Raw genomic sequence first — 15,417 nt, 5'->3', positions numbered from 1 at the left:
CGACTCCGTCTGTACGCAGGAGGATAGCGTATGACACATGTATGTGGCGACAAACAATAACGCAAATTAGCGTACACTATTCCAGAACTCATTATTTCAAAAAGCCGTTAACACGCAACACTGCGGGATAAGGGGCGGCGCACTAAGCAGCGCCTCGAGCAGTGCAGTACACGATAAATGGCCACAGTAACCACTACAATAACGAGCAATTGCACTGTTGAAACCTGCGACAACGAGACCAGCACTCACCCGTCGTCGACATGGTCCTCTGGTGCGAGGAGAGGCTGCGGATATCCGAGGCTGCTGTGTGCAGAGGCGCGCTCATTTCGTGGGTGGTTTTGGGCACTGGGCTCACTCGGCGTGTTATCTTCGGTCGCTGTGGTGCCACCAGTGTCACGACCACCAAGACGAAACGCGCTCGTGCCTCTGTGGCTTGTGTTGTCACCTTTCCGCTTCCGTTTGAATACACCGCTCAGGGTCTTAGTGCAGTGTCTAGCCTGGCTTTTTTGCGCCAACTACGCAAAGTTAATAAAGGGCGCTGAGAGACGCTTTTGTTTTGGATAAATTCTTTTATATAATATTTATCACCTATATTATTACGCCATTACCTCTTAGTATATTACAATTCATTACAAAACATATAATTTTGTTTCAAAAAGCTGTCTTAGATTAACTGTGGCTGCATAATTTCAAGTTACACCTTTTCACTCAACGTTTGTGCTATATACATAATGCATGCTGACAGTAGTTCCGAAGAAGTCTTCAATCTGTAGGGCCATTTTTGTCACTGCAATAACAATAGCAAAACAGAAATAAAAATTTTACTTCTTTTTTCTCTCTCTCTCGGAGGATGCCTTATCGGGCTGCTTGGTAGCTCATCTTCAGTTCATTTCCTCTGTAGCGCAGGTAAAAGACCGTAATGTTGGAAGTGCATCATGAACTTGTTTACATCGCAACACCAGAAACACAGGACAGGTAAGGACCAACATCGCACACAATGAATCCCAATTAAACTTTTCGTCCTACTGCAACATGTTGGAAGCTACCACCCCTGCAATTTAGTTTGTTTTGTCCTGCCGTTTACGTGCCCTACAAAGAAAGTTTTGTTTTTCTGCTAAAATAAGTAGCTAACATCCCTCTTATCGTGGCTAGAGACCTCGTTTGTGCGCAGTGACTATAAGGATCTCGAGTCGTCGTTTCGGTATGGTGCATTGGAATGGGGCAGTGTGCCGTCTTCACAGCAAACCACTGAGCTTCTATTTATGCAGCATACCATAGAGTTCCAGGTTTGGATTGAAAATAACTTCACACCACTTTGACAATCGGCAAACAGGCTTCGCGATTTTCGAGAACGTGATTCATCCGAAGCAGATATCCGAAGCTTGTACTTCCCATAATTCTCTTTACGTCCTAGTGCCGCTGAAGGGGCCCGCGTAGACACTAGCGCCATTCCCCTCTAGGTTATATAGTATGAGAAACTCTGTGCAGAAAATTTGAAGGATAGAATTGGGACAGCAGTGGTCGCTTTTGCGATGGCGCCACCGGCATAGCGTCACCATCAAACGTTGTGCCCAGTGCACGTTATTTAAATTGGCGTTGCTGACGTTTGTGCAGTTTTTGAGTAAAGTTGTCACATCACACGATTGCAATTGAAAGTGTCGGTAAGATTAAAACACACATAACAAATATGAATGCATTCATGAGATAAATAATGCTGCTTCTGCGTGGTCTGAACTCACACAATTCTTGTCGCAGAACAGGAACCCAGATCATCTGTCTTTGTCTGTTTAGCTTTCAAGAAGCTAAAAAAACAGATTGTTATCCTGGAGGATAACGTACAGTAAAACATGTGAAACAAAAGAACTTTTGTTGCAATCACTGGACTACGTTGTCAGACTCCATATCTTTACTTTTATTTGCACAGAGATGGTCTGGAAGCTTCTCCCGACCCTTCTTTAGGAGGAGTACACATGAAACAACAAAACATTACCTCATTCCCTACAAAGGATATTCCACGTTGCAGAATAATGTTTTGCGTATCGTTTGGTGAATCCTTAGACTAGTCGTAAATGTAGCAAATGCGCTTTCGTACGGGACTTTGTCCCTGGGCCAGAATGACGGAAAGGTTGCCTTTGCTTGGGATGGTTTTATTAAATATTCGAATAGATTTAGATCGTAGTGCCTACTCACGCACCTATTTTATAAATTGCATTTAAATTCCGAAATATTTCCTAAATTACCCAGCTCAGAGTTACTACCTATGATAGCACTCATTTGTAGTATTCGCAATTTTGTTGCATTACTACTTCTTTCAGTTTTACCAAAACAACATTAATTAAAATATTTAAGTTTTTTTTTTGAAGACTACCAAGTTATTAGCCGATCCCGCAGCGTGGGTGTGTGCCACAGTCCAAGGTCTCACTACTACTACTCTTTCAGCCACGAATGAAAGCGATTGTGAAAGTGCACTCGCCCGCAAAAGGCAAATCGGCGCCGCCGAGAAGTGGCAGCTCATCGCCTGTGCAGATTACAGGCTACACCGGAGGCGAGAGCTGTGGAAGCAGCGGCAAAACTCCAACGTCGACCACAAAGCTGCTACCCCGGAGTAGAAAGCAAGGGAAGCGTTGGCTCGGCGGCAAGAACATGTGGTATATACTGCGCACACGTGGTAACCTGTTTAAGTGTGCGAGTGGGCAATGCAACGGGTGATTTATAATAAGAATTATTCCCAGTGCATCACCCACTTGTCATGCTTCACCTCATGGCAATGCGTAGATGCTTTTTGGGCGCTCGGAGTCACTGGCGCAGCAATGGTGGGCGCTTTCCCCCCCTGAACCCCTGAAAATCTTCAAATCCACGTTTGTATACATGCACACACACTTACTTTGCACGTACACAAACTGTGGTTTTATCCCCCTCCCCCCCTCCCCCAATTTCGGCACGCTTTTGTCTGGAATTCTTGCAGCTAATACATCCCTGAACACTTGGACTGATGAAACTGAACTGAACGCACAGCCGAACACTTGTGAAATGCGCTACATCGAAAATTTACATCTCTCTTTCGAGGCAATGGTCCTCATTGCGCAACAGCCCCACGATTTGAGAGGCGGCTGGTCTCCCTACTGCGATGGCCTGACAGCAGCAGTGCTTGCGGTGAGCGAAAGTCGTGTTATCTGCAGACGAAATAATGCTAAATGATAAAGGCAACACACGAAAAGAACAAAGGCTACGAAACATATTTTACAACTTATTATATTTAACAAACGCCTGGCATAATGTTATAATAGCTTAAGACAGTAAAAATATGGGAGAATCGCTTCAACGACGATGAAAAAAGACACTGTGGCTTGCCAGCGTCCAGAAATCAGTTCCACTGGAAAGTTTGCGTTTAATAATATTCGTGAAATACACAGCTAGGCCTCTGTGCAGGCGTCTCTGGCCCAGTCTTTTTCGTGTGACTATAGGGCTCTTAAACATTTACAAGGATTCAGTCACGGTAGGTTGTCCTGGCTCAGGCCACGTGAAATTCTTGACAAGATGATGTCCAGCTTGGCATTTGAATGCCTCCCGGAAGAGTGGCGCAGCTGGTAAGGCAACATTGCAGGTGGCCATCTTGAGAAGAAGAACAAAACAAATGCGTGTGAATGATTACACAAATGAACACATGCAACAATATTCGCAACGCAAAGCAAGTTCTACGAGACATAAATTATGTCTGTATGGCAGGACTATCAGGAAGTTGCACCCTAACATGCGACATGCACGCCTTTACGATCGTAGGACGAAACACTGTAGCACTACAAGGAATATCGACAAAATGTAATTCTATGGAACACATGCAGAAGACACTATGGAGGCACACATATGACATGCATGCCATGCGTGCCTTTGCAATGTCGTACGGTACGGACGATGCACTATGTCCCTGTAATAAACACCGAGAGAACGTATATATATATATATATATCATCATCATCGTCATCATCAGCCTGGCTACGTCCACTGCAGGACAAAGGCCTCTCCCATATTCCGCCAGTTAACCAGGACCTGTGCCTGCTGCTGCCAATTTACACCCGCAAACTTCTTAATCTCATCTGCCCACCTAACCTTCTGTCTCCCCCTAACCCGCTTTCCTTCTCTGGGAATCCAGTTAGTTACCCTTAATGACCAGTGGTTATCCTGTCTACGCGCTACATGCCCGGCCCATGTCCATTTCCTCTTCTTTATTTCAACTATGATACCCTTAACCCCCGTTTGTCCCCTAATCCACTCTGCTCTCTTCTTGTCTCTTAAGGGTGCACCTACTATTTTTCTTTCCATTGCTCGCTGCGTCGTCCTCAATTTAAGCTGAACCCTCTTTGTGAGTCTCCAGGTTTCTGCTCCGTAGCTAAGTACCGGCAAGATACAGCTGTTATATACCTTCCTCTTAAGGGATAATGACAATCTACCTGTCATAATTTGAGAGTGCACGCTTGCCGAATGTGCTCCACCCCATTCTTATTCTTCTATTTACTTCAATCTCGTGGTTAGGCTCTGAGGTTATTACCTGCCCTAAGTAGACATAGTCTTTTACAACTTCAAGTGCACTATTACCTATCTCGAAGCGCTGTTCTTTTCTGAGGTTGTTGTACATTACTTTCGTTTTCTGCAGATTAATTTTAAGACCCACCTTTCTGCTCTCCTTGTGTCACTCCGTAATCATGAGTTGCGATTCGTCCCCTGAGTTACTCAGCAATGCAATGTCATCGGCGAAGCGCCGGTTACTAAGGTATTCTCCATGAACTCTTATGCCTAACTGTTCCCATTCTTGGCTTCTGAAAACCTCCTGTAAACACGCGGTAAGTAGCTTTGGGGAGATTGTGTCCCCCTGCCTTACACCCTTCTTGATTGGTATTCTGTTGCTTTCTTTATGAAGCACTATGGTAGCAGTTGATCCCCTGTAGATTTCTTCCAGGATGTTTATATATACTTCATCTACGCCCTGATTCCGCAGAGTCTGCATGATGGCTGATATTTCTACTGAATCAAACGCCTTGTCGTAATCTATGAAGGCTATGTATAGTGGTTGGTTATACTCTGAGCATTTCTCTTTTACCTGAGTGATAGTATGAATTTGGTCAATTGTTGAGTAGCCTGTTCAAAATCCTGCTTGTTCCTTTGGTTGATTGAATTCTAATGTTTTCTTTACTCTGTTAGCAAATACCTTTGTAAATAGCTTGTACACTACAGAGAGACAGCTGATCGGCCTGTGATTCTTCAAGTCCTTGTCATCTCCTTTCTTATGTGTTAGCGTTCTTCCAAGACTATGGTATTCTTCCCGTCAGGAGACACCTCGTAAACAGGGTGGCTAGTTTTTCTAACACAATTTGTCCTCCATCTTTCAGCAGAACTGATGTTACCTGATCCTTACCAGCAGCTTTGCCTCTTTGAATGCTCTCCAAAGCTTTTCTGACTTCTTTTATCATTACTGGTGGGGTGTCATCTGGGTTACTGCTGGTTCTTATAGTATTAAGGTCGTGGTTGTCTCGACTACTCTACAGATCTATGTAAAACTACTCCGCTATTTTAACTATCCTATCCATATTGGTAGTTATTTTGCCTTCTTTGTCCCTTAGTGCATACATCCGACTTTTGCCCATCCCAAGTTTCCTCTTCACTGCTTTGAAGCTTCCTCCATTTTTCAGAGCGTGTTCAATTCTCTCCATGTTATACCTTCTTACATCGCCCACTTTACGTCTATTAATCAACTTCGAAAGCTCTGCCAGTTCTATTTCGTCTGTTGTACTTGACACTTTCATGATTTGACGCTTCTTAGTTAGGTTCTTCGTTTCCTGGGAAAGCTTGCCAGTGTCCTGTCTAACTACCCTGCCTCCAACTTCCACTGCACACTCCGTAATGATACTCGTCAGATTATCATTCATTGTATCGACGCTAAGGTTGGTTTCCTCACTAACAGCCGAGTACCTGTTCGGCAGCGACACTCTGAATTCCTGTACTTTCCCACTCAGTGCTAGCTCATTGATTGGCTTCTTGCGTATCAGTTTCTGTCGTTCCTTCTTCAAGTCTAGGCGAATTCAAGACCGTACCATTCTATGGTCACTGCATCGTACCTTGCCAACCACTTCCACATCCTGCGCGATTCCTGGGTGTGCAGTCATTATAAAGTCTATTTCGTTCTTATTTTTGCCATTAGGGCTCCTCCATGTCCACTTGCGGTTTTCTCGTTTTCGGTAGAAGGTATTCAAAATCCGCAAATTATTGCGTTCTGCGAATTCTACTAGTAGCTCTCCTCTGGCGTTTCTAGTGCCGATGCCATAATCTCCTACTGCGTGGTCTCCAGCCTGATTTTTCTCTACCTTTGCATTAAAGTCGCCCATCACTATAGTATTCTGTGTTTTTACCTTACTCATTGCCGATTCCACGTCTTCATAGAAGCTTTCAACTGAAGCGTCATTATGGCTGGATGTAGGCGCGTAAGCCTGTACTACCTTCATCTTGTATATTTTATTCAATTTAAATACAATACCTACCACCCTTTCATTATTGCTATAATATTCCTCTATGTTGCCAGCTATGTTTCTGTGAATTAGGAACCCCACTCCCAGTTCTCTTCTGTCTGCCAAGCTCCGATAGCAAAGAACGTGCCCATTCTGTAGCACCGTACAGGCCTCATCTGTCCTCCTAACCTCACTGAGCCCTATTATATACCATTTAACACCCTCTAGCTCCTCGAATAGCACAGCTAGACTTCCCTCACTAGATAAGGTTCTAGCGTTAAACGTTGCCAAGTTCAGGTTCCAATAGCAGCCTGTAGTCCAGAGATTCTTAGCACCCTCTGCTGCGTCGCAGATCTGACCGCCGCCGTAGTCAGTTTCTTCGCAGCTGCTGAGGACTGAGGGCCGTGAGTTATTTGGCGTATGCATGTGAGAGGTAGTGGCCAGATACTGCACCAGGGTGGCCAATCCTTCTCTGGTGAGGGAGTGCGTTCCCGGCGGTGGTTACCGGTGAGGCCGCACCTCAGGCCTCTTAATGCAGTTCCATCAACACGCGGTTTTTTTTTTCCTTTTTTTTCCGGTTGGGAACTGCGCGGCACCGGTCGCGTGGTCCGACTGTTGTTGTTTTCACAGATTCACACTGTTTTCACAATATTAATGTGAAAACACAATAATAATGAGATTTTACACAATATTAATGACATCTAACAGGCAATAATGCCAAAGAAGGTATAGGGTAAGTTATTAGGCCAATTATAATGTAAATGAGAAGAAAGAAACGTGGGTGAAAAGATAACTTGCCGTTGGCAGGATCTGAACCTGCGACCTTCGAATAACTATATATATATAGTTATTCTAAGGTCGCAGGTTCGGATCCTGCCCACGGCAAGTTATCTTTTCACCCACGTCATATATAGTTATTCGAAGGTCGCAGGTTCAGATCCTGCCAACGGCAAGTTATCTTTTCACCCACGTTCCTTTCTTCTCATTTACATTACAATTGGCCTAATAACTTCCCCTATACCTTCCTTGGCATTATTGTCTGTTAGATCTCATTAATATTGTGTAAAACACGAAAAACGAGCCCTTAAGTATACACTTGTTTCCCTTATTCATTAACGAGGGTCTCGTACTGGCAGACTTTGTGCCTTTAGGTTGTATACGGGGGACTATTAATCAGCTGCCAGTTGGTAATAAGTTCACGTGCTACGTGACGCCAAACAGGCTCATGAAGAGTGTGCCACACTCGCCGCCATGACTACTAGTGGCGCTGACTGACACTCCCACTTTTAAATTGACATAGATACCCAATAAAGTGGCTGGGGGGATAGCTGTCATGGTAGCTCAGTGGTAGGGCATCGAACGTGTCATTCGAAGGTCGCAGGTTCAGATCCTGCCCACGGCAAGTTATCTATTCACCCACTTTTCTTGCTTCTCATTTTCATTACAATTGGCCAAATGACTTCCCCTATACCTTCCTTGGCATTATTGTCTGTTAGATCTCATTATTATTGTGTAAAACACGAAAAACGAGCCCTTAAGTATACACTTGTTTCCCTTTATATATATATATATATATATATATATATATATATATATATATATATATATATATATATATATATATATATATATATATATATATATATATATATATATATATATATATATGGGAACCTATAAGCGAACTTGTTGCAATGGCGCATGCGCGTCCCGTCTTATCACTTGGCTTCTCATGTCGCTCTGTTGGACGCGGCTACGGCGCTCGTAGCCAAAACGACACTGGGTGTCGCTTTCTTTGCTCCATCGAATCTGTGCCGTTCTTTTACGTAGCGGCTGTGACGGCTCCGGTTCAAGCGCCGGCTCGTGTTGTTATTCACGCCGGTTGATTAGGATAAGTAAGCATAACGAGCATCGTACAACCTGACGAAGCCAAAGCACAAAATAAGTTTTCTCTGGCCAGACTGCCTTTGTAGGGTTAATCCAAGTCGCACTTAATGAGCTTAGTTAAGTCAAAGTTAATGTAGCCGAAATCAAAATGTAGTCGAGCACTTTATGAGTTAACTAAACCTACTTACCCCGGACTTATTTAAGTTCAGTCCAGCTTCGCGTTTCCATGTTAAGCGGAGTTAGGCTTAGATGAGCCCAGAGGAGTCGAAATACGTACAACCAAATCTAATTAGGCAAAGTTGATCATGCTAATGCTTAACCTGATATGTAGGGTTTAACGTCTCAAAAACATCATATGATTACGAGAGACGCCGCAGTGGAGGATCCGGAAATTTCGACCGCCTGGGGTTCTTTAACGTGCACCCAAATATGAGCACATGGGCCTACAACAGTTCCGCCTCTATCGAAAATGCAGCCGCTGCAGCCGGGATTCGATCGCGCGACCTGCGGGTCAGCAGCCGAGTATTTTAGCCACTATAGACAATCACGGGGAGGGGGGCATGCTTGTCCTTAAATTTGCCGTGCGAAATTAGCCAATACAAGGCAAACCTTATCAAGGTTAATTAATCTATGTAGACTTCCCCATGAGCTTATAGAAGTCAAGGTCTGGAAAATATAAATTAATATTTACCGATTCTATGCTAATTGAGATAATTAGGTCCAATTATTGCTAAATATATGACAATATTTTGACGGAGCATTTTCCTGAAATCCAACTAAAATACCCTCTATACTGTATTTCCACGTGGCATAATACGGCTAAATTTGAATAACTAAGCTAATTAGGCATACACTAACGATAAAATCTGATTGAGCTTGGTTGGTCATAGTATCATCAAACCGATTAGATTATAATAAGTTTTAATGGAGCAACATCTTATGAAAACACAAATAATTAACGTAATTGAATTAGAATTATCATGACCTCAGAGAATCTAAGCTCAGCAAGGTGCTGATTACTCTTGACCAAGTGGAGTCGCATTCACCTAAATATATATTGAATTAGCCTTAACTATATTTATAAATATTACTGAAGAATGTGCGTGACATTGAAGCCCACCCGAAGAACTCGAGTTTTATGTCGCAAAGTTATGCAAATAGTGCCTCGATCCGCCTAATGTAGACATCTGTAGCTGCATAGGACGATTTTGAGAGTAGGTGTTCAATGCATTGTAATTATTTATGTTTGATTATTTCACCTACTTTGACTTTACTAAGCCCGTTTAAGTGCAACTTGAATTAGCCCGACAAAGGCAATTTGGCTTGGAAAAATTTAATTTTGTGCGTTTGGCTTCGTCAGGTTGTGCGATGCTCGCTATGCTTACTTATACTAATCAAGCGGGGTCAACAACAACACGAGCCGGCGCTTGAACCGGCCCCGTCGCAGCCGCTATGTAAAAGAACGGCACAGATTCGATGTAGCAATGACAGAGACTCCCAGTTGTCGTTTTGGCTACGAGCACCTTAACTGCGTCCAACAGAGTGACATGAGAAGCCAAGTGAAAAGACGGGATGCGTATGTGCCCTGCAGCAGGTGTCTCGTCGTGTCTCGTCGCTAGCTGGCGCGTCGATGCATTCTGCCACGCGACCCCGTGGTCTGCACACTTTTGATCGCACCTGTACATAGCACATATAGAAGGCACGGTATAGTAATAACATCTCCATACCGTACGTTACTAGAAGCGTCTAACAGAAAAATAGAAGGCTTGGGTGACGCAAATGAAGGTTTGGCCTAAAGGGGGCCAGTGCCCCTATCGCACCATCCTGGCGACGCCCATGGTGCTATCATTATACAGCTTCGCATATAACAATTTTTTCCCAATGTGTGCTCGTTTCGCGGTTGTATTTGCATTGTTGTCTAACGATTCACATCACATGCATGGGGGTCAGCATCTGAGGTTCACGACACCTACGTACAAGATCACGTGATGGTTTAACGAACAAGCGAGCTTCGGCAATTGTGCGAGTAATTAGTAGCCCAGAAAGGAATACACTCTAAAAAATATCGAGTAAAAAGGGTGTCTTTTTGTCCCAAAACAATAATCGTCATCAGGCTTGCGTGCGCTTCCTTTCTTGAAAACTAGAAGCTGGCCACTTTCTTACCGAGAATGCAATGTAACCCTGATAATGGGCATGTCGATCGTGACCGGGATGTACCGGATGTAAGGCGATAGAGCAAGGATAGAACGCAATATAGATTATGATTATTGTTGTGGGACAAAAAGACACCCTTTTTACTCGCTCTTTTTTTAGAGTGTAGCTAACTCCGCGTTCCAAAACAAAGGTGTTGCATTATCCCTGACCAACTGGAATTCTCCAACGCACGTCTAAGTCTCAGTACGGTATACAGTAAAGCAGAATAAGCTGCAGTCACCGACTCGTAAACAAAGAATCTCACAATGGAGGAACACGAAGCAAAGATTAGAGGAATACCTATAAGACATTTTTAGAGAAAAAAAGAAAACAATTTTGAGGACGCACGTAGGTTGGATGTGGAATCCTGACCAGAAGCATCGTTCACAGAGCATGGATTACGACGGGCGTTACAGCTGCTACCTTCAGGTCCAGTAGTAGTGAACCGAAAAAGTTCGTTGAAATCGTTAAGATACCTGTGTCAAAATAAAGAAAGCAGTCACTAAACTATGTCAACAAATGTGGAAGCAAGCGGGATGATCAATCTGTGGTCTATATTATAGTGGGCGTTCATCAATGGGCGTTCCGTGCCGCGCGCTGAGGAGCGATAGGGCAAAGGTTCGACGCCTGGCGACGGAACTTTTTCTTCTTTGCAGTCTGTGAGTGTATATTTTACGTCATATCCGTGACTAAAATACGTCAGTGGAGCGATAGTGGGCAACCGCATGAAACACTTTCATGTTCGAAATTCTCGAGAAGTTTGCACTGCCACACAAAGCTTGGCACAGCGAAGCACTGGCCCTTCACCGCTCGTACTCCCGTCGACCAACGCCTCTCGCTTCGATATGCGCGAGTTTCTCCTAGGCAGAACGCACTTTCTTAGGACTCCCCATAGCTGTCTTTGCTCAATCGAGCGCATCGCGTATACCTTTAGCTGCACAGTGGAAGTCGTCTCCGTCGGAGGGTGCTGCTTAGCTTCCGCACATGCTCGGCTTGGAGAAGTGGTGTAGTGGCTGTTCGCGATGCTTGCTTCCTCTCTCCACCTTATTTTCTATTGTTTTGAGCCCACTTATTCAATTACCTACCATCTACCATGTGATGGTGGTGGTTGTGAAGGACATTCAATCTATATATGTACAAGCGTGAGGTAAGGGTGGCCTAAAAGCCGACCCTGTACAAACTCTGCACAGCAGATCTGCTCTATGGGTCGGTTGGCTTTAGACTCGCTATGCATGTCTCCATCGTCACTAATCGCGGCTGCCTACATCGCGGAACACGTACTGGGCTCGGGTATCGCCACGGAACGGCAAGAAGAGTTTTCTTTTTTGCAACACCACGCACTGCTTCTTTCATGGTTTGTCTAGTCAGTAGCATAGACGCTAAAAGCCGTTGTCAACTACAGTAAAACTGTTGGCTCACTTGGACGCTACCTTTCATGCACTCCTCAAAATGCGATTTCCTCGAGACCTCATAATGTGCGCAAGATTCGTGCACCACTGCCCGATACACGAACATGACGAGATTCGCGCGGTTGCTTTCTTGATCCGCACACAGAAAAAACCGCAAGGCCTGCGCGGAAGGCGCAACACAGTCACAGCGAAAGCTGGAAGAGCGGTATTTCAGAGCCTTTTTAAAACACACACACACACAGACACACACACACACACACACACACGCACACGCACACGCACACGCACACGCACACACACACACACACACACACACACACACACACACACACACACACACACACACACACACAGTTGGGCCCGGAAGTTTTAAAACACTTTAATGCTGCCTGTACAGGAAGTGGTCGCGCTGTGAAGAGAGGTGTTCGCAAGCTTTCGGTATAGTCATATAGAAGACTACATTTTTTCTAGTTCACTATAGCTTCGGGAATCTTACACATGGTGTAGGTATTCTAATCAGCCCCGGACCTCACTCTAACTCCGCCTCCCCCCCCCCTTCACGGGAAGACAGGGAGGCAGTCCTACTGGGCTGTTGAGACCTTGTGAGCTAGAAGGACCTGGTCAACGGACCCGAGTTGTGGTGGTTCCCAATGGGCTCCTGTAATCAGGTGCCCGCCTAGCGTTTGTGGGGCACAACTCGTTTCAGCCCATATAAATTTGCCTGCCTGTATTATACCCGGACGAAAGTTTCCCAAGCTCACGCGAGAAACACCTTGTTGGAACCACGCACATCGTCTTGCTCGAGAACAAAGCACCGCATGCTGTCCAGTTATGGTGGCTAGAGGGGGAAGTGTGATAAGCGAGGGTGGTGGTATGGTAGCTAGAAGGAGCCACCACAGAGCAGTGTCGGCCCAACACGTGACCTTTTGCAAAAGATCACGCTAGCGACGAGACTTTCCGATACTTCGGAGCATGGCACCGGTAACTTTTCATTGAAACTCGCTTGTTCGGCGCATAGAGTTTCTCAATTTACACTAGAGGGAACTCTGGCGCTAGTGTCTATGGGAGCTGCAACACACGGCGCTTCAGCGAGCATGGGAATGATGGGTAGTACACACATTTGTCTAATATTCCTACTTGTGGCCTGCTTCTGGCTCCGCGTGTGTATCGTGTGGCTTGAAGTTGTTTTCTCACGAAAAGAATATTAGCGAATGTTCAGTGGTTGCGCTTCACCATCCTAATTTTTTAGACTTATCTTTTGAAATCGGGTCATGAAGCTCAAAAGGGTTGAATCTTTCTCTCAAAACAAAACCGAAACGCAGCAATAAACGAAGCCGCAAGTACGATTCGCAGTGCGCAAGTACGAAGACTAGGCGAATGTGTCTACTACCCATCATTCTCATGGTGGCTGAACGATCGCAGCGCCAGAGTGCCCTCTAGTTTATTTTGGGAAACTCTATGGTTCGGCGCATACCGGAAAACGGAACACCACCGAGAGTACTAAAACCTACCGCACGCTCTCAGGTTGATCCCGTGTCGGGCCAAAACGGTGGGCTTCACTCGTGTGACTTATTGCTCTCACCTTTCTTTTTCTTCCTTCATGAATACAATTACGACCTTTCGTTTACCTACCATTGGCTCTCGTGTAACTTTTACACTTGTTCCGTGCCTTCCTTCATCCTTGTCTCTGTTGTATATCTATTATGGATGTGTTTACCACCTTTCGTGTAACTGCGAGTTCTGCATCTTTTTTTTCGTTTATAAAGCAGAACTGCATCTTCAAACGAGAAATGCGGGTTGAATAAAGGGAAGATCGTGCAAAAAACCAGCCGTAAGCGCAATCGCTCTTCCCTACCGGTGGGACGCATACTCACTTTTCGCAGACGCTCGCGGTTCTTGGTGCCGCAATGTGCGTAGCACACCAGGTAGAAAAAAAGGCGGTCCTTCTCCAAGGAAGTGTCCTGTCGTCCACTCGTCGATGTTTGCAGCCACTCGGGCCTTCGGAGCATGTAGCTGGCAATGTGCGCAGCGAAGCTCCAGTCGTACACCTCGCGGATTTCATGGTCGCTGGCGTTCGGCAAAACGTTTCGAGCGATCAGCACGAGACGACCCACGTCATCCAGCAACCTTCTCGCGTCTTGCCCGAGCTCCCCCCTTGAGTAAGGCTGTGTGAGAAAAAAAACAACTTTGGGACACTGTAATACTTCATTTCACTGTATGTTTTAATGCAGACAGCCTCTAGAATTCAACGAGATTTTAAACAGGGAACATCGTCATGAGGTCACAACAAGGGCCGATTCTGGCGCCGTAGTTGTCCGCCGCCACGGTCACCGCCAGTGTCGCTCACCCATATCGGGCAAAATAACAAAAAAAAAATGAAATATATCAGGAACACCGAATGGAAATTGAACGCGGGACCTTCGCGTGGCAGCCCAGAACTCTACCACTAAGCTACGCCGGTGCTTGAAACAGTTTTAAACTGACTACATGCAGTCTTCATGTCGCAAGCTGTCGATGGTATCCTATAATGCGACAAGAAAGTTGGGCAGCACCGATTGCAACAGCACAATGTGGACAATTCTGGCTGTTCGTGCGATAACTTTGATATCTTCATGTGGCATTTCGGCTATGATAATTGGCTAAGCATCTAGCGAACAATTTATTATAAGTGCGTAAAAATAAAAGAACATTCAGCATATTTTCATGACCACCTCTACGATAACCTAGTTAACACGACGACGAGCGACATAAAGCCACACCAAACACAAGATGGTAACGAACAAGTTTTCCTTTACTTTGACAAATGTTCAACAGTGCGCTGACTGTTCAAAATAGCACTCACCTGGAAACGGTGTTTGTAGAGTATGAGAAACCGCATGTAGCTGGTGAGCTGCACGGACACCAGCGTTCCAAAAAGCGCCGCAATAACTGTCGTCGGTTCCCAGGTGCCGTAGAGCGGCGCGACCGTGAGAAAGTATTTGATCGACAGTTCGCGGCTCACCAAGAGACGATACTGCAGGACTTGGCTGATCCCCGGTATGTGGAAGATGCTGTGGTTCGGTCGGCGCAGGGAAAGCGCGAAGAAGGACGCGGTGGCCAGAGCGGCTCTGCGGTACAGCTCGAAAAAGAAGAACACGTTGCGGTCGCTAGGAAGGTAGGCGTACGCTCTGTTCAGCTGTTGCCAGGTGGACGTCATGTTGAACGCATTGAGAGCAAGTTGCGCTAATACCGCGGACGCGTGATTCCGCAAAGACTCTCCGTAGCTTCCGAGACACGTGCCGAAGGCATCGACGGATAGCCGGGCGATGCGTCTCATGCGCTCGACGTTTTCGTTGGCCTCCAGGTGGAGATGTACCTTACCAGTGGCATGATCGCCTCGAGAGTTTCGAAGCACTTGACGGAATGGTAGCTGGCTTCATCGATCTCTTGCC

At 45.5% G+C, this 15,417-nt stretch overlaps 2 protein-coding genes across 3 annotated transcripts in view; both read right to left on the bottom strand.

Annotated features, from left to right (window-relative positions):
* LOC142765561 (uncharacterized) overlaps nucleotides 1–478 on the bottom strand; it is a 44,952-nt gene extending 44,474 nt beyond the window's left edge. For both annotated transcript variants that reach the window (XM_075866732.1, XM_075866731.1), the window contains exon 1: nucleotides 250–478. In XM_075866732.1, coding sequence (XP_075722847.1) covers nucleotides 250–325 — 76 coding nt within the window. In that variant the 5' untranslated portion in view covers nucleotides 326–478. The remainder of the gene's footprint in view (nucleotides 1–249) is intronic.
* Nucleotides 479–3,437: 2,959 nt separating this feature from the next.
* LOC142766036 (uncharacterized) lies at nucleotides 3,438–15,182 on the bottom strand. Its single transcript, XM_075867848.1, has 3 exons — nucleotides 14,829–15,182; nucleotides 13,861–14,151; nucleotides 3,438–3,612 (listed from the first exon to the last, which is right to left on the bottom strand). The coding sequence occupies exons 1-3, from the start codon at nucleotides 15,180–15,182 to the stop codon at nucleotides 3,478–3,480; spliced, it is 780 nt and encodes a 259-aa protein (XP_075723963.1). The 3' UTR covers nucleotides 3,438–3,477.
* Between the last annotated feature and the right edge of the window lie 235 nt (nucleotides 15,183–15,417).

Source organism: Rhipicephalus microplus, chromosome 6, assembly GCF_043290135.1.
Source record: "Rhipicephalus microplus isolate Deutch F79 chromosome 6, USDA_Rmic, whole genome shotgun sequence".
In the NCBI taxonomy this organism is placed as follows: domain Eukaryota; kingdom Metazoa; phylum Arthropoda; class Arachnida; order Ixodida; family Ixodidae; genus Rhipicephalus; species Rhipicephalus microplus.
Note: the sequence above shows the minus strand (reverse complement) of the source record. Positions and strands in the feature narration are given on the sequence as shown.